This window comes from Balaenoptera musculus, chromosome 3 (assembly GCF_009873245.2).
Source record: "Balaenoptera musculus isolate JJ_BM4_2016_0621 chromosome 3, mBalMus1.pri.v3, whole genome shotgun sequence".
Classification (NCBI taxonomy): Eukaryota; Metazoa; Chordata; class Mammalia; order Artiodactyla; family Balaenopteridae; genus Balaenoptera; species Balaenoptera musculus.
The window spans coordinates 113,760,694-113,778,459 of NC_045787.1; the positions used below are offsets into that span (position 1 = coordinate 113,760,694).

General features: G+C 48.7%; 1 protein-coding gene across 2 annotated transcripts in view; it reads right to left on the reverse strand.

The window, feature by feature from the left end:
* Positions 1-11,468, reverse strand: part of SPOCK1 (SPARC (osteonectin), cwcv and kazal like domains proteoglycan 1) — a 549,728-nt gene extending 538,260 nt beyond the window's left edge. Inside the window, exons 1-2 of one of the 2 annotated variants that reach the window (XM_036848672.1) lie at positions 11,310-11,468; positions 10,530-10,715 (exon numbers count right to left, since the gene is read on the reverse strand). In XM_036848672.1, coding sequence (XP_036704567.1) covers positions 10,530-10,715 — 186 coding nt within the window. In that variant the 5' untranslated portion in view covers positions 11,310-11,468. The remainder of the gene's footprint in view (positions 1-10,529; positions 10,716-11,309) is intronic. The other variant, XM_036848671.1, reaches the window with a different exon arrangement.
* Positions 11,469-17,766: the final 6,298 nt, after the last annotated feature.

Below are 17,766 nucleotides of genomic sequence, written 5' to 3' on the forward strand. Positions count from 1 at the left end.
GAAGGCTTATGTGACTTTCTCCCAGAAACATGGCCAAGGTCCCAAGGCCTCTGGCCTCTGGACATCCAGCTTGCCAGGACTGCTCTCGTCCCTTTGTAGACCAGGCCTTTCCCTTTGCAGAGGAACCCTCAATAGACACCAAGCACCTCTGTTTCTTCTCTTGGTCTTAGACAAGAGGGCTGTAGACTCCAGAGGACAGGGAGGGTGTTTTGCTCCCTGCTACATCTTACTTGCCCAGCACAGGGCCTGGTACATAGTAGTCTGGCCAATGAGTATCTGTGATACGAACATATGAATACATGAACAAACAAAACTACTGAATCTGTGCACCAGGCTCTGGTTACTAGAAAGGTGAGGATCTAGGTTCAGGATGACTATGGAAAGAAAGAAATATTTTTTAAAACACATGCAAAGGTCTTTCTGAGGTAGGAGGAACTTTTAAACCACCAAATTAATCTTATAAAAAAAAAATCACACAATTTATCTAACACCAGGAAAGACAGCATTATTTTATCTTTACCATGGATAGCATTTTCACTCTTTCACTCATTGCATCTCATTCAAGATAGCTGGTCAAAGGTTACAGACCAGGTGCAGAGTCACAGCAAGGCTGGCCGGCTCAGATGGGAAGCAATGCCTTGGCCTGACGGAAGTACTGGACACACCAACCCCACCAAAGTCACAGAGGAATCAGCATGTCCCATGAGCACAGAAAGACCTGGAAACTTCCCAATTATCCCTTAACAATGGGGCTATTGAAACACTCCAAATAACCACACAAGTCTGTTCAATACACTTAACTATTTTCTTCCTCTTGGCAGTAGTTTTGCCAATTGTAGGTGCCATTAATTAGAGGAAATTCAGCAACATAGAGTAAAGCAAAGTTTGAGAGTTTGTTCAGTGGGCAACAAGGAATACTGCCATGTCTTGTTGATCCTCATAAATTTTCTAAACTTTGACTAGTCTTTGCTTTTATTGTTCCCTGATCTTTCCAAAATGATCTGGCCAACCAAGCATGAAGATTTACTATACCAAGAAGAGAGCTGCAGGTAGTACCACTGTCCAGCCCATATCCCCCAGACCTTCTCTGTGTTTCCAACTGATAGTACAGTCTTCCCTCTCTATGCATGGATACAGAGCCCATGGATATGGAGGGCCACCCGTACTATGCCATTCTATATAAGGAACTTGAGCATCTGTGGGGTTAGGTATCCACAGGGAGTCCTGGAACCAATCCCATGCTGATACCAAGGGACGACTGTTATCTGCATCTCTGTGCCCACCTCCTGTGAGAGTAAGCACTGTTTACTACATCCACCATCTTCAATACCCACTTCTCCATAAACCAAAGCCAATGTCAGAGTCAATGGAGTCAATGTCCTTCAGTTCATCTGTGCACAAAACATTATCAATCCTGCTAGAGAAGATGCAAAGTCAGACCAGAGTCGGCTGTGATCAGATCAGGCCCCTTTGGAGACAGGAAATTTGCTGAGATGACCACCTGGGAGTCTGTCATGGAGAAGGTCCCACATCAATTCCACCAAGCTCATGTGCATAAGCAGCCCTGATGCCCTAGAAGCAGTGACAAGTCAAATGTCATTCTACTCCAGGAACACTTCATGACAATGGCTGCTGCTGAGACCCGTGCACATACACACACTGGAAAGCAAGCCCTTTCTTTCTATTGATGTCAGTGGTAGCCCTGTTGACATAAGGGGGAAATACAGCACTCATCATAATTTACTCCACATCTTCAAATGCTCATTTTGTCTAAACTTGTATTATTCATGGGCGCTAATGGTGTTGGTTATTAGGGATGAATAATAACTCTCCAGGGTTTTTCTGAAAATACAGTCTGAGAACCACCTGCATCAGAATCACCTGGATTGCTTATTTAAAATGCAGGTTCCTGGGTGCCACCCTTGACCTATTCGAGACTGCTCTGGACTAGGGGTCTGAGATCTGCATTTCAAACAAGCCCCACCAGTGATTTTTTTTTTCAATATTATAAAGATGTAAGCCTGAGAACTGCTGCTCTAGCACCTTTCTCTGGGCATCTTCCCTTTTGTTTTGGCCATGAAGGGTCATCAGCAACTTGGCCTGGCCTTTCTTAGAACTGAGTTAAAGTGATTCCATTTACATGGTGGGAAAGGAAGGGTAGAGCTAAAATACAAAGTGGAGTCGTTTGCTCTCTGCCTGTTTGTTTTCTCCACGCTTTATCTCTGCAAAGATTGCCTGGAACACCTGCAGTAAGTTCTACTTCCCTGCTCCAATCATAGGCGCCAATGGACTTTGCATAAATTCCTGCTCACCCACCACATAATTATGCTGGGGAATGTTGATGGTGTCTTCTGTAGTGTGACGTGTCACAGATCACACAGGAAGAGTTTGCAAATTATTACAAATAATTGTATAATATGTCCTTCCTTCCTTCCTTCCTTCCCCACTGCACCAAAGAAAACTTCGTCCTAAAGGATCAAGGGAGAGGGTCTCCTGAGGGACGTATTTGCATAGAATCCTAAGGAAAGCAACCCAGTGAAGTTAATTTGGACATCAGTGTTATCCTTCCAGGACAGTCCCCAGTAATTCACATCACTAGTCTGTGAACACACCTTACCTCCTCCCTCAAAATAAATCAACATCCTGACGTCTGTCACAAGGACACTGGAAGGACCCAGACCCAGGCACTATGATGCCACATACTGTCCAGCCCTCCAACTGCATGCATGTCTAAATTCTGACCCTTGTGTGTGGAAATCTTGGTTTCCATCTTTAGCTTCCAAGCCTGGCGTCCAGCTGGTTCTCAGAAATGGTAGCGGGCGGAGGTGGGTGGGGAGGAGGGCAAGGAGCAGTCCATATATACCAGTCTCGTTTCTGAAACAGAAACTTCACAAATCACTCTGTCCAAGAAATTCTATGGTACCCTGATTTCTACAGAGCAGTGGGAACTGTAGGAGCGCTAAAGCCCAGGACACTTGACCACAGAGGGAAGGAGAAACTCATGGGCCCCAGACACCAGAGGAGCAGGAAGTATTTTTTAAAGGGGGAGGCAGGGCGAGGGCTATTTACACAACAGAGATGTCTGTGCCAGGACCTACAACCAGAAAATCTAAAAAACGAACCACAGAGAACCGCAGACAGCCTTCCAGCCAGCAAGGAATAAAGACAGGCTCAAGGAAAATGGAACCAATTTCCCCAACATTTCTTCAAGACTTGAGACAGAAAGCAACATCTATAGCTGCGTGTCAGCAACTCACTCATGCTCCCAGGGCCCAAGGTAAGAGAAGTGACCCTCAGAAATTGTATCAGAATCACAGGTACGCCAGCCACTGAAAGATCACGAAAACCCCACAAAGCAGGTATGATCACTCCAGTTTTACAGATGAGGAAAGTGGTGCTGTAGCCAAGACCCGAGCTTATTCATGACAAGACTAGACGGTGAGCACAGGTTAAGAGGGGCCTCTTCACCAGGAAGAGCTTTTCACAGGCTCAGGGACTGTACATGAATTGTGAAGGGGGTGAGCTTCTCTGTCAGGCTCACCCTGCCTCTCGACAGCACGGCCCATCTGTTGGTATCCATAATCACTGTCAATTACTAACAGAATGAAAGACACGTGTCAAAAGCCAGCATGACTTACTGGGGCCAGCCCTCTACAAAGAACACCGCCTCCTCATCCTGGAGGTGTGCAAAATCCTGGTACGGAATAGTTCACTCCTTCATTCGTTCATTCACTCAAATTCAATCAAACGTTCACTGAGCAGATTTCTGCGCTGGGCTCAGTGGTAAAGGTCTGGGGACAATGAGCTCTGGACATCAGAGCTATAACTAAAAGGAGTTATAAAGTTGTAAGGTCCTGCTTAGAGATAGGGGTTAGACCAAAAAAAAAAAAAAAAAAGATGTTTTTCAATGTGTGTGTAACCTAGAATTTCCACCTACCAAACACTATAAACGCACGTGTGCCAGTAATTCTACAGGCTTTCCTCTCCCAGGGATTCATCAAGAGGTGTGCTTAAGTAATAATTCAAATCAGTAAAATGCTAACAGACCACCTACTGTGTGCAAGGCATCATAAGACTCAGGCTCTTACTTCAGGAAGAATACAACTATTAAAGAAGCTAAAATATAAATACATACAACCATAAATTGAGGAATAATGCATGAAAGTGTAATAGGAGTTGTTAATATTAATAAAAATAATAGCCTCCACTTAAGTATTAACACTTAATTGAGTATTAAGCCAGACGCTTTGCTAACGGCTTCACGTATATTAGCCAATTTACTCGCCACGCCAACCCAGGGAGGCTGACCAACACAGTGGACTCCTGTGATGTTTGCCCACAAGGCATCCATTTCCCCTTAAGAAACTACCCTTTAACCTTCCTTTAACCATGTAATCCAATGGAGTCCCCACCACCACTCTATGCCCAGGTCCCAGGCCCCGCCCCAGGACTAGGCATGTACCCAGGCCCAGCCAATTAGCATATATTCTACCAACTTGGCCACAGTGATTTACTGGAGAATGGGTGCATAATACAGGTAAATCTGACAAGTCTCAATTCTGGGACTTTTGTGGCAATATGGAGACATAAAAACTACAGTATGTTATAAACGTGTAGTTGCCATAAGTCACCACATGGAACTAATCAGCCTGAGAACACAACCAACATGGGGGAAATAAAGCCCAAAGATGGGGGAAATAAAGCCCAAAGAAAATGATAAACATACACACACAAATCCGGTGGTGCAACCCGAGCCCATGGATCCAGCCTTATCTAGATGCATAGTTTATCAGTGGAATTTTCAGTTAACACAAGTGAGTAAGTTTTCTTTTCCATTTAAGCCAGCTTGGACTAGATTTCAGTCACTTGCAGTTTGGAGTCCTCACCAGTATAAAGTGATCATCCCCCACTTACTAAATGAGAAGTCAGGGATTCAGAGAGGACAAACAGCCTGAAGCTAAATTAACTGTCTAAGGTTTGTTTTTCTTGATGGGGCGGGGGTGGGGGGGAGCACAATGATTGTGTGCACTGAGACCAGAAACCTGCAAAAGAGTCAGCCTGTCAATTGCTCAGAGCCTATTTTTCCCCTTCATCCACCAGTTCCAAGGTGGGGACACATGAATCGCCCGGCTATGGTCCCTTTTCTGCATCGTGAGTTTATTTCTTGTTTACCTCTACCCAGAGGGAGTACTCCTCTAGGGTCCCGGCGGCTTCATCCAGGGGTCTATTAAACTCTTCCTCCTGGACACTGTCTTCTTTCTTAGTAGTGCACAAAAATGGTACACCCTACAATTGACGGCATCTTATATTGGAGGAAATATGACCAAAATAAATACGTGTAACCTTGGGCAAATTATTCAATCTCTTACAGGAAATCTCTTCCATTTGCAATTATCTCACCTGGGGAGATGAGACCAAGTATGAGCTTGGGTCTGAGGAATTTCCTAAGGAATATAAAGTCACCTCCCCAGAGGAAAGGTAAAATGAGCCATCCTGAAGGGGTTCAAGTTTAGATATTGAGTGTGTTTGGTCTGAAATATACTACAATGAGTAAATGAGTAAGAAATGATTTATTATAAAATATTTAACTACTAACATTACTGTGTCTCCCCAAGCGAGAAAAAATAGTTGAGCTAATGTTTATGTCCCACTCTTCCGGGGTGGGGTACAGGTCCGATGATCCATTTGGGACCAGTTCTTGCGTTTGACAATAGTCTCATCAGCATACAGGAGAATACTTATCCTCCTAGCAATCCAGTTCTGCTGAAGTACTGTGGAGGCACAGTTGGGAGGCCCAGGAGACTCAGGGGAACTCAGCCTGGGAGGGTCAACTGGGGCAAAAGCTCTGCCATCCTTGCCAGGCAAAAACTAGCTTCTCTCTACAAGGGCAAACTGAAGGTTAGGACAGAAAACACAAGAATGGTCTTAGGGCTATCAACTTTTAAATTGTCCCTTTATAATGATTCCTGTGAAATAATTATTTCTATCAGTGGTCGTCTAGCACAGGGGATTTTAAGATAGTGGGTTCATTAAAGAAAGTCAGGATGACAAACTCATTTAATTCTCCTTGAACCTGTTTAATCAAAATGATTTTCTGCTACTCTCTATTACAAGCCGAGTTTCTGTGGTGACAGATTAATGACTGATCCACTAAGCCACATCACCTCTCTTGTCACCAACCCCACCGACTAAGCCAGCCACCATTCTGTCAACAAGCCTCACTTGCCCTTGAAACGCATTATAGCTGAGACGTTAAGATCAAATGAGCAGATCAGATGCTCACTGCCACCCCAGTTCTGCTACAGAGACCACCAAATCCCACAGCGTGTGCACAAGAAGGAAAAAGCACGTGGGCTGGTCTTGTGGTCTCATTAGAATTACAAACTCAGGTCACTCTGGAGTAAGATAAATGCCAGCCAAGGCAACACTTGAGTCTTCGGGCCTGCTAAAGGTAATTATTCCGGAGTTAAATGTCAGGGCTAGTTTCATGAGTGCAAAAGAAAGAAAATGTCATGTTTGGTGTAAGCAACAATATTATTTTAATCAAATCAGAAGCTCATTATTAGCAGAAGATAAGGCCTGATGTGACCCCGACAATAAGCTGTGTCCAGCGCCTGGCTTCCCACTCCACTTTGTCTCAACCTAAGGCTCTTCACTGATTTCCCTCAGACATAAAGCAGCAAAGACTTGCAGTGTGATACCAGTGGAGGCTCACAGCCAAAATCCACTCTGCTCTTGATGGGCTGCAGTGCAAGAGTCTCGCAAGAGTCTAGAGTCAGACTGCCTGGGTCCGGTCCAGCTGCTCCACAGCCCAGCTCTGTGGGCAAGAGACTTCACCTCCCAGTAAATAAGAACAACAGTACTTTTCTCCTAGAATTGTTACGAATATTAAATGAGATACTATATGTAAAGTACCTTAAACAATGCCTGGCACACTAAGTGCTGGGTAAATGTTAGGTATCATCTATTTCTGCAATGTTTTCTTTTTTTTAATTTCAACCAGCATGTATTACTTTTATAAGAAAAAAACTTTTTAAAAAAGAAAACAGAATAAGAAAGAAATACTGACAGCGTAAGTTAAAGGATTTCATCCAGTAGACAAGTGGTTACCTGAGAGAAGAGATCGCATTTATTTAACTTGCTCACCCTTTTGGCCACTGCCTAGCACATGGCAGACAGTCAAATATTTGCTGGAATGAATGGACATACAAATGAATGTAGGAATTAACAGAGGAAATTTCCTTATAGTAATGGTTATGCAAAGCCAAATGAGATTCAGAAAAAATCAGGAAAATGGTTGTGGCATCCTGACCCCTCAACCTCAAACCACAGAGGAGTTAAAAGCACGCCAGTTGGGGCAGCTGGAGGTGGGAAATTACTGTACAACTTAAAACAAACATCTGCCTTCTTTATCTTCTCCTTCTTAATACTATATCTGTGCAAAAGTCTGGGTCTCCATCTGGTCAAAACATCCCAACTGCTAGTCTTTATAAAAGAATAATGACCAAACTAACAGGCCACCAGTACATTTAGGAGCAAACATCTGTAAGTTGCTATATTCCTCCTGGCTCCATTGCCCCAGGCAACAAGCCACAGAGTAGCTGGGAAAGTTTTACTTCTGGAAAGAAGGCGACAGATTATTTGTGTATCTAGAACAACAGGACCTCTTCAAAGCATTAAGTAGGGGCTATCAGGTCATCTCTGGCAACATCACAGCACACTCAACAGGCAGGGGAACACGGAGCACACGGCCCACCACCATTTCCATTTCAAATTTAGCCAATAACCACCGCCAATGGGCATCATCAACTCTCTAAAAGAAGCCCTTAGTTTTCAGTTTCACAAGTTCAAAAATCCCTTCTAAATATCTCTCCCCCAAATGCAAAAAAAGTGACAAGTCAGGGGAAAGGCAAGAAGTTTTCTTTCACGGTGACTTTCAAAAATTCACAAGTATCATAACAATCTCAGGGCCCGGTCTTTCAAAGTTATCAGTGGTTTCCACAAAACTCAAAAACAACAGCAGAGAAGCTGAGCTTTGCTAACCTCAAGCAAGGCCTGGCTCAGTGAAAAACGACCAGGCTGGCTGAGCAATGACACCATTAGCTGGGGCTTTACCGACTGTCCACTGAACTACTGGCTCCTGTAGGAAGCAACTTTTAGTCCCTGGTCCCAGGGGACCGAGGCTCTGTGGTCATTCCAAGTAAAAGGCCCAACTGAAGACACTTGGACTTGGCCTAAAAGAGCATCTAGTTTGCATTTCACAACACTTTAAAGAGGTTAATGGCATTAAATTATGTCTGACCCACAGCTAGCAACAGAAGACTCCAGGAAGCATATAAAATGGTTGATGATTGAAGATATTTGTGATTTTGAAGCATTTTGGATGTTTTTAAAATAGTATGCTGGATTAAATTATCATTTTAAAAGAATATATGCTGCTAAAAATATTAGTCTAACACCTAAAATTGCTCCAGAAACAAAAAAGCTGTGCATTTGAACATAGAAGCTTTTCTCTTTCTGTTAAGCTTTGGACATTTTTACGAGGCAGAACTTCCTAATCATTCCAAGCATTACCTAGAATGTTCATTTAAAATACGGATTCCCAGCACTCATCCCAGAACTATAGAATCAGAATCTCTGAGGAGGAAGGGGTGAGTTTGGGTGCTACAATTTAACAAGCACCCCAGGTGAGAGCTTCATGATCAGCCGGGTTTGTATCAATAAAAACACTGATCCAAGAATTTAAAATGTCACCATTTGCAAGGAAGATGAGAAGTGAAGAAAAGCCCAATCTTTCAAAATTTAAATCTGAATGGGAAACAAGAATAATTCCATATTTATGATACACCCTAGACTAGAAAACCTTGAACAGACACAAAAGCAGAGTAAACCATTCCATACCCAAAGACCAACAAGCACAGCCGCTTTCCATCTGACCCAGCTGCCAGGCGAACCAAGGCGTGTGCAAAGGGGCCCTTGTCCTCCACACCTGGCCCAATTCTCCAGCTCCAGCCGAGTTAAGCATCTGCCCTTAACTCTATCTAAAATGTAATGGCAAAAGAAAGAAAAACGCAAGATAATTCCTACCCTATATGAGTCTGGGAATGGAAGCTTCCTTGGGGCATCTTTTGGGCATCTTGGCCATCTTTTTCAGCCGCAGGCAAAGGCAGTCAGTGCAGGGCTCCTTGGAGCGGAACCAAAAGGGGATCGAAGATGGTTAACAGACTAGATCAGGGACAGGGGGACGTGTGGCAGGGATCTCATGGTGCAGGTGGTGGGGGGAGCAGTAAGCTCTCAAATAACTTGTTCAATGAAAGTGTTTGATAGCCTCTTTCAAGGAAAAGACCATCATCAACTAGAGGGAGAGGGAAGAGGAACAGAGAGAAGAGAGATAAGTAAGCCCCCACTCAAGGCCTAGGCTCCTGTGGAATGGAACCTGGAGAGGTGCTCTTTAGAAAGTCCTAGAAGACACCTGGGTTCATTGGATTCCTCAGGCCCTCCCTCTGCAAGGACTGGGCATGCCGGGCATGGGGCTAAGAGGAATCCAGCGTAGGAGGTGACGCGCACACATCTCCCACCTCAAGGAGCCCTGTGCCAAGAACAGGGGCTCGGCAGTATGGGTCTCTCCCAAAGGCAGGAGTTCCCGATGTTAAGTGTCACCAAAGTTTTTCCTAGTCCGCTAGAAGCGCAAGGCCCCAGCCACCTGGGGCGGCCTTTGAAAGAGCTGGCAGCAGCTCCCACAGCACAGAGGGGATGCCATCTGCTGGAAAGACTGCGTCAGGTGCCTCTCGTCCGGCATCCTCTGGGGAGTACCTGGGGAGCAGCAGCCAGCCTGAGGCAGAAACGGGCAGCAGATTGCCTCTGGGTGCCCAGGAATAACTTTCTCCCCTCCTACAGCTCCCTCAGAGGAGCAATCCTCTGCCACCCAGGCTCCCCCTCACGGCGGTGGACCAACTCCACGAGCTGCCTGCTCCCTTTCCCTTCCCCTTCCCCTTCCCCTAAAGACGCCAAGGGTCAAAACCACCATGCTCCCACCCAACACTGTATCAGGCCTGTGGCCATGACTCTCCGAACCTCCTGGGACACCTGCCTCCCTACTCAGTGAGCTGGGCTCACCCCAAACCTAACCTCTGCAGCAGGCATTCTTCTGGAACACCCCAGAGATGGTCTAAATTGCCGCTGCCTAGGGAGGTCTTCCAGGGGGCTTGGCAAAGTCAACCACCAGCGTCAGGAGAACTCGGAAGCTTAAGGAGCCTCTCCCTCCGCAGCTGCTCGCTATTTACACCATGTTTAGTACAGTCACCTCCCCCAGTCCTATGAATACACACACCTGGGCCACAGGTAACAGGCGGAGAGCATCAAGCCTTCGAAGTTCTCTTTAAAGTTCCTCTCAGGCAAGATGAAGCCCAGGAACCCCGAACCGACAAGCTGCCTGCGAAGGCTGCCCCAGTGCCCTCCCCACCCGCTTCAGAGGCGCCCTCCGAGAGGCTCCCCCGCCCCCCGCAGGGCCCGGCGGCGGCTGTACTCACGTCTCGAAAGCGGTTCCAGTACTTGTCGCGGTCGTACTGGGAGACTGTGCTCAGCCACTGGTCATTGTCCAGGAAATTGCCGTTGTTGGGGGCCGCGCCTCCTGCGAGCGCGTCCAGGTGCCGGCTCTCGACCTGGAGGAAGCACCACGCCGCGGCGGCCGCCGCGAGCACCGCGATGGCTGGCATCTGCGGGGCAGGGGCACGCGGGGGCGGTGAGCCGGAGGCCAGGGCGGTGGCGAGCCCCGCGCCGGGCGACCTGGGCTGAACGCCTCCGCCACCGGCCCCCGCTGTCGGCGTGGGGGGATCTCCCAGCAGGGACAGGGTCAGCCCTCGCACACCGGGGGCGGATCTACAGACCTAGGGACCCCGCTCATGAATGGGGAGCTCAGTTACAAATGAAGAGGCTGCGTCACAAATTAGGGGCCGCTATCAAACTATAGAGGACCTTGTCATCTCTTCTCCGGGTGCCCCACTGGCCGCCACTCTCGGATAGGGGCTTCAGTACCCCTCCCCAAAAAACGGAGAGCCCTCGGTCCGCAAGCGGCACTCCCAGAGACGGTGCCCAGAGCCCCGGGGTAGGGAGACGGGGAAGAGGGCTCCGAGCAGCAGTCCAGGCTCCGGTTGAATGGGGGGGGGGGGTCTCCCCTCGCCCGCCCTGCCGCCTCGGGGAAAGAGGGGCGCGCGGAGATAGCCCCAGGCCCTGACCCGCCAGCCCCCCGGTGGCCGCGGGGAGGTCCCAACTACGCCAAGTTGGGGCGCGGGGTTCTGCGGGACACGTACCTTGGGGCCCGGCCCGGGTCCCCGCGTCCGAGTTGCTCAAGCTCCTGTGGCGCGGTCGCCGAGAAGGCTGACCGGCGGGCTCGCTCCCCTGCGCTCCTGCCACCCGCCGCCCAGCGTCCTGCCGCTTTGTGAGCCCGCAGCGCTCTGGCTCCGCTCGCTCGCAGGCTCGCTCGGGCGCGGCGTCCGCGGGCGGAGGAGCCCGAGCGCACGAGCCGAGGCCTCTGGCGACCCCTGGCGGCCGCGCGCTGCTGTGGGCGCGCCTGAAAGCCCCGCCGCCCCTGGTCCAGCTGCCGGGGATCTGGTTAGCCACATCTCAATGCAGGGATGAAATAAGCTTTCAGGCCCAAGCTGGTGAGAGACAGCTGAGGAGACTGAGGATCAAGGCCAAGAAGCGGACCAACGTGTGAGGCATTCTCAAAAGCAAGGTGGTGGGGCCACTTAAGTCAGAATCACCTCGATGGGGGGAGGGGAGGGCTTCTTAAAAACGGGAATTCCTGGCTCACGCCCCAGACTTGCTGAATCAGCATTCCTTAGGAGAGCCTCCCGGAGATGAGTGAATTTCTGCACTGCCCATCCCAGGTCATGCACCCACCCGCATCTCTGCACGTCCATGCCCATGCCACCTGCTGTCAGTCTCTTAAGACAGTCCTTCTGGCCTCCATTTCTATCATTTCCACAGCTTTGTGTCACCACATTGACCCTGTGGGCATCCCTTGGTGTTTGTTCTTATACAGAGAAGCCCGTATCTACTTCTGTCCCCACCCCCTTGGGAACTAGCCCCAGCACCAGCCTGTTGGGTTTTCCTAGAGGGGAGGGAGGGGAAGGAGGAGAACCAGGCCAGGCTTCAGGGACAGGAGACAGAAGCAGGAGACCCAACCCCCATCGGCTTTCCAGATCCTCAGGCAAGTCTGATCAAAAGGGCTGGAAGGGATTCGTGCAGCCCCTGCCTGGGTGCAGGGGACACTTACCTGCTGCCTTTCTCCTGTACAATCTCAACCCATTCCGCAGACAGCTGGGTGCTCTTTTGGCACAGGTCGGACACAGTCACCCATCTCCCCTCAGCACACTCTTAAATCTCTTCATGTTGCTTTCTGATAAAGACTAAACTCAAGACTAGGGCTCCAGGCCCTGCACAGCTGGCCCTGCCCCCCTCTCCAGCTGCCTCTCATGCCACCCCCTCCTCCTTCCTTGACTTCCTGGACAGACTGGCCTTGGCATGGGCCTCCGTGGAGATGGGTTCCATCCAGCACTGGGCGTTGACCTCTGCCTGGGCCGTTGACCACACCTGCCCCCAACACTGGCCTCACTGATTTCACCCCTTGGCTTAGTCACACTGGCTTCTCCAGGCAGACTTGCTGAACCTGTGGATGAGGCCAGGATGCTGGTGACTTTCTCCTTGAGAACACAATGCTTCTCAGCGGTAAGCTTACTGCACTTGAAATCATTCACTCCATGTCTGTGTCCCTGGCTGCCTGGAGCTCTGTGAGGGCAGGGGACAAGTTTGGCTTGTTCACCACTGTTCCCCGTGCCCAGAGCCAAGCTCTTGACATGAAGCAACTGCTCAGAAAATACTTGATGAATGAATGAATGGTACCCAACCATAGTCTGGAACCACACGCTTCTCAGCCCACATGCCCCAGCATGTGCGATACGGTCAGCTGTCAGTTGTACTGCGAATAATTTGGTTGCATGTAGTTTAATGTGTAGAAGTTGGATTATGATTTTTTTCCTAAAAAGTAGCAGATGCTTATCCCAACATTACTCTGACTGATTTACATTCCTAGAAGCTTTCTTAAAAGGGAGAAAAGGAGTGACGTCACAACTATTATATTGGGGACTACACGTCATCCACAGTTTATTTTACCGTGGGAATATTTTAGGGATTTCAATATCATGTCCTGGGGGTATCAGAGCAGGAGAGAGGTTTAGAAATGATGGAGAGTACATTTCTTACTTTCACATAGAAACCCAAGTAAGCAGCTACTGCCCCATTTCTCTGCCCAGTTTGATGGCAAAACTTCTCCAGAGAGTCATCCCCAGGTGTCATTTCTGCCTTCTCAGCTCCAATTCATTTTTCCACCCACTCTGTCTTTCATCCTCACTAGCTAACAGACATGACCTGTCACCATCAGCAACCTCCTCCGCGTGGGCAGCCCTCGGTCCCCCACACCCCGCCTTAACCTCTGAGAGGTTCCTTCAGGCTCTTGTGACACTATCCCTCCTGGCTTTCCTACTTCCCGCTGGGCGCTCCCACGTATAGACCAGAAGTTCTCAGGGCTCAAGCCAAAGCTCTCTGTCCTTTCTGTCTAAACCCTTTCCCTGGGTGTTCCTATCCTGTCCTGTGCTGAGATGGTCCAGGTGCATTTCTAGCCCAGAAGTATCTGATAACTTCCAGCTGTATGTCCAACTTCATACTCAACATCTCCTCTGGGTGCCCCATGGGTATGTCAAACTTTACCAGGTCAAATCAGAAGTCTAGATTTCCCTCCATGAACCTGTGCTCTGAGTCCTCCCTATAACAGTCTCCCCACCCACGTGGCTGCTGAAGTCAGAAACCTACAAGTCATCTTCAGTCCTTCCATTTCCCAGGTCCCTCACTGCCCGTCCATCAGCAAGCCGATCCCCTCCACTTCCAGACTCCCCTCCAGTCCTTCCTCATCCTCCACCTCCACGGGCACCGTCAGGTCCACTTGGCTGTCACTTCCCACCTGGAAGAGTGTCTTCTTGGCTACTTTCATTGACGCTTTTCTTTCCCTTCCAACCCATATCCACTCAGGGGTCAGAGCAATCTTTAAAACAGAAATTACTCCTTTGTATAAAACTGCTCAGTGGCTCACCATGACACTGAAACAAATCTCCAAACTCCTTCCCATGATCAATAAAGCCCTGCCCCATCTGGCCCCTTCCCTCGTGCCGTGATTCCCTGGATTCTAGCCACACTCCTGCTCATGGCTTTGCACACACACCAAGCATGTTCTCACCTTGGGTCCCCTGCACTGGCTGCGCCCTCTGCCTGAACGGTCCTCTCACTGCTCTTCAAAGGTCAGCTCCTTGGGCGTCAGATCTCAGCCCAAATGACACCACCTCATTGAAGCCTTCCCTGACCACCCATCTAAAATAGGCCCTCCCCATCCCAACCACATCACTACTCTCCATCCTTGCATTTGGTTGTTCCCTTAAGAGTATTTTGTCCCTTTGATTCTCTCTCTTCCAATGCAAATATTAATTCCAGGAAGACAAAAATAATGTCTTTTTCACTCCTGTATCCCCAGGCTTAACTCACAGCCTGACATCCAGTGGCCATTCAATAAATATCCAATAATTGAATGAATGATTTTTTTTTTTTTTTTTTTTTGCATGCGTTGGGTCTTTGCTGCTGCGCACGGGCTTCTCACTGCGGTGGCTTCTCTTGTTGCGGAGCACGCGCTGTAGGCACGCAGGCTTCAGTAGTTGCAGCACGTGGACTCAGTAGTTGAAGCATGCAAGCTCAGTAGTTGTGGCTCACAGGCTGTAGATCGAAGGCTCAATAGTTGTGGCACACGGGCTTAGTTGCTCCACAGCATGTGGGATCTTCCCAGACCAGGGATCGAACCCATGCCCCCTGCATTGGCAGGCGGATTCTCAACCATTGCGCCACCAGGGGAGACCCTGCATGAAGGATAGAAGCAAATTGCATAAACCTCAATTTACCCTAACGTTTGAAAACTGTCTGGAGATGTTTCCTTTGGTTGCCCTTAAACCCCTTGCTCTGCAGATCCAAGTTCTGCTTTTCTGGCAGGCCGTCCCCAGTTTAATCAGAGGGCATCTGCTCTTGGCCAAGCTCCAACTTCACAACTGGAATCTTCCCTGTAACCACCCACCGGGGTGGCAAGGGCAGCCAGAGCAGCCCAGGCAGGTGTAGGGGTGCTGGATATGGCCTGAGCCGAGAAAGGACGTAACCTTGGAGCAGGGGCAAGGAGCTAGGAGCTAGGGACCTGCCATCAGATCAGCCAGCACTTGAGGGGAGGAATGTCAGATTTATTTGGCTTCGGAAAGGACCAGGACCAAAATCAATACTGAGCCTTGGGGCTGTATTTCTGCTTGTCATCGGCTTACACACAACTATAATAACTCCTTGTTTTAACATAGTTCTTATTTCCAAAGAGCCCCACATGTTTTATTTTCAGTTTCATGGATCCTCAAACATGTGCTGTTGGTAGTCTGAAGCAGACATAACTACCACCATTTTATGCTGGGGACAGGGGCGCACAGAAAGGTTAGATGAATTGCTGAAGGTCGCAGAGAGAAAGATGGATCTCGCAGTGGAAACTTCTAGGTGTAGCCCCCACTTCATGACGCTATGCTGGCTAGAATGGGAAGCACCCTTTGGACTCCATCTGATAAAAGAGGTGCCTATAATACTTACATTGCCATCAACCCAGATTTATTTTTAGCTGCAAACTCATATACCTACCTGCTACATGGCATCTCCATTTGGCGGCTGTCTCACTGGCATTTTGAACTCATTGTGTCCAAAACTGAATGCTTAAGCTGCATCCTCTAGCCAAACCTGCTCCCCTTCCCACAACCCCACCTCGGGAAAGCGACCACCACTAGCCCGAATGCTAGCGTCATTCTGACCTCCTTCTCAGCTACCACCTTTAATGAATCACCCATCTGTCAAGTCTAGCTTTGCAATATTTCCAGTTCCACCCACTCCTTTCCTTTGCTGTACTTCTAGAGTCCACTTTCCCACGACGTCCCACCGCCACTCCACAGGGCCCCTTACAAGGGTCTCTGCCTCTCAGTTGGCCAGGTGTAATTCATTCTCCATACAGGCGCCAGAGTGGTCCTATCTCAGTATAAGCGTGATCACTTCTCTCTCTTCACTGACCTCCCTGTGCTCTCAGGGTGAAGATCAGGCACCCCACTGTAACTCCCCATGCACCTGCTAAGCCTGGATGCTGCCAGCCCCCTCCATCCCACACGTCCCTCGCCCTCCCCTTCTGATCACCTGCACCCTGCCCCCTCCACCTGAGGGCCTTTTTGTGGGGGGCTTGCTACAGCCTGGATGCTCTCCTCCCTCCCTGCCTTTTCCTAGCCAGGATCCACTCACCCTTCAGGTCACAGCTTCACTCCAAGTCGTCAGGAAAGGCTCCCCTGACCCCAACTACCTCATGGCACTCATGACAGCTGTATAATGTCCATCTCCCACCAGACACTCAGGGCACAAGGGCAGGGTCCAGCTGTGCGTCTGTCTTATTTGCTGCTGAACCCATAGTGCTTAAAAATGCATCTGGTACATGACAGGTACACAATAAATATTGTGTGAATCAATGAATGCTCACGGCTCAGTGAATTTAGTTCCTTTTCTTCTTGGAAGCAAAGAAGCTCCCAGGTTTATGTTGATATCTTAACCCCCAAACACTCCGTGGATGGAAGGTGGTGACAGTGGGGGATGACTTGAGCTCTCCACTCACAGGCTGTTCTGCTGATTTGAGGGTGATGCCGGAAACTCTCCTGGCCCCAAGAAGAGAACAATGAAATAGATGCATTTCTTGACACCGCTGAAAACAGCTCACCCAGCAGGGCCTGCAACTTTTATGAACATGTCGATTTCACCTATTGATTATATGTATTCAGCAGAGCCAGGCTCACTCCATCTCCCCGCATCCGCCATCGCCATCACCATCCCCCCCCCCACACACACACATACTTTCTTGCTTTCTTCCCTCCATGCAGAGCCATGGCAGGTGGGCAATCTAGCTTGGGAGGAATTGATTTTAAGCAAATGAATACCTCACAAATAAATGAAAATAACTGGCAGAAAAGCCTAATGGCCAAGTAACTAGCCAGGGACAGCGCAGAGGGGGTTGAAGTCCTGACCACAGAGAGAAAATCATGAAGGTGACAGTACCAGTAACATTTGCTGATGTGCACGGAGCAATTATAATGTATCAGATACCGCAGTCCTGTGTGTTATCTAATGTAATCCTCACGACAACCCCCTAGGAAGCAGGCACCAAGATAAGCCCCATTTCACAGATGGAAACACTGAGTCCCAGAGTTATATTATTGCCCATTCAGTATCCCTTGGTGAAGAAATGGAAGAGCCAGGATTTAAACTGGCTGCTACCTGGTGTCAAAAGTCCCACTATGACCCACCACAGCCCTCACCTCACAGCTGCCGTCTCCTTCACTGTGTCCTGCTTCCCTCACCTCCCTCGATAAATTTCACACCACTGGAAAGGTACCTTTTGATGCACACGTGCTGTTACTAGTTCATTTATACACAGTATATGTTGTCGTCATGAAGTTTAGTGTCTGTTCCCATGGAATGTAGGGTCTAGTCGGCAAGATTTAAATGGAAAATCATACTAATTATTTACGATTGTGATCGTATATGCTTCAAAAGGCACTGGCAACTGTGACTCATTGAACATGGTACCAAAAAACTTAATATGACACAGGGTCATAT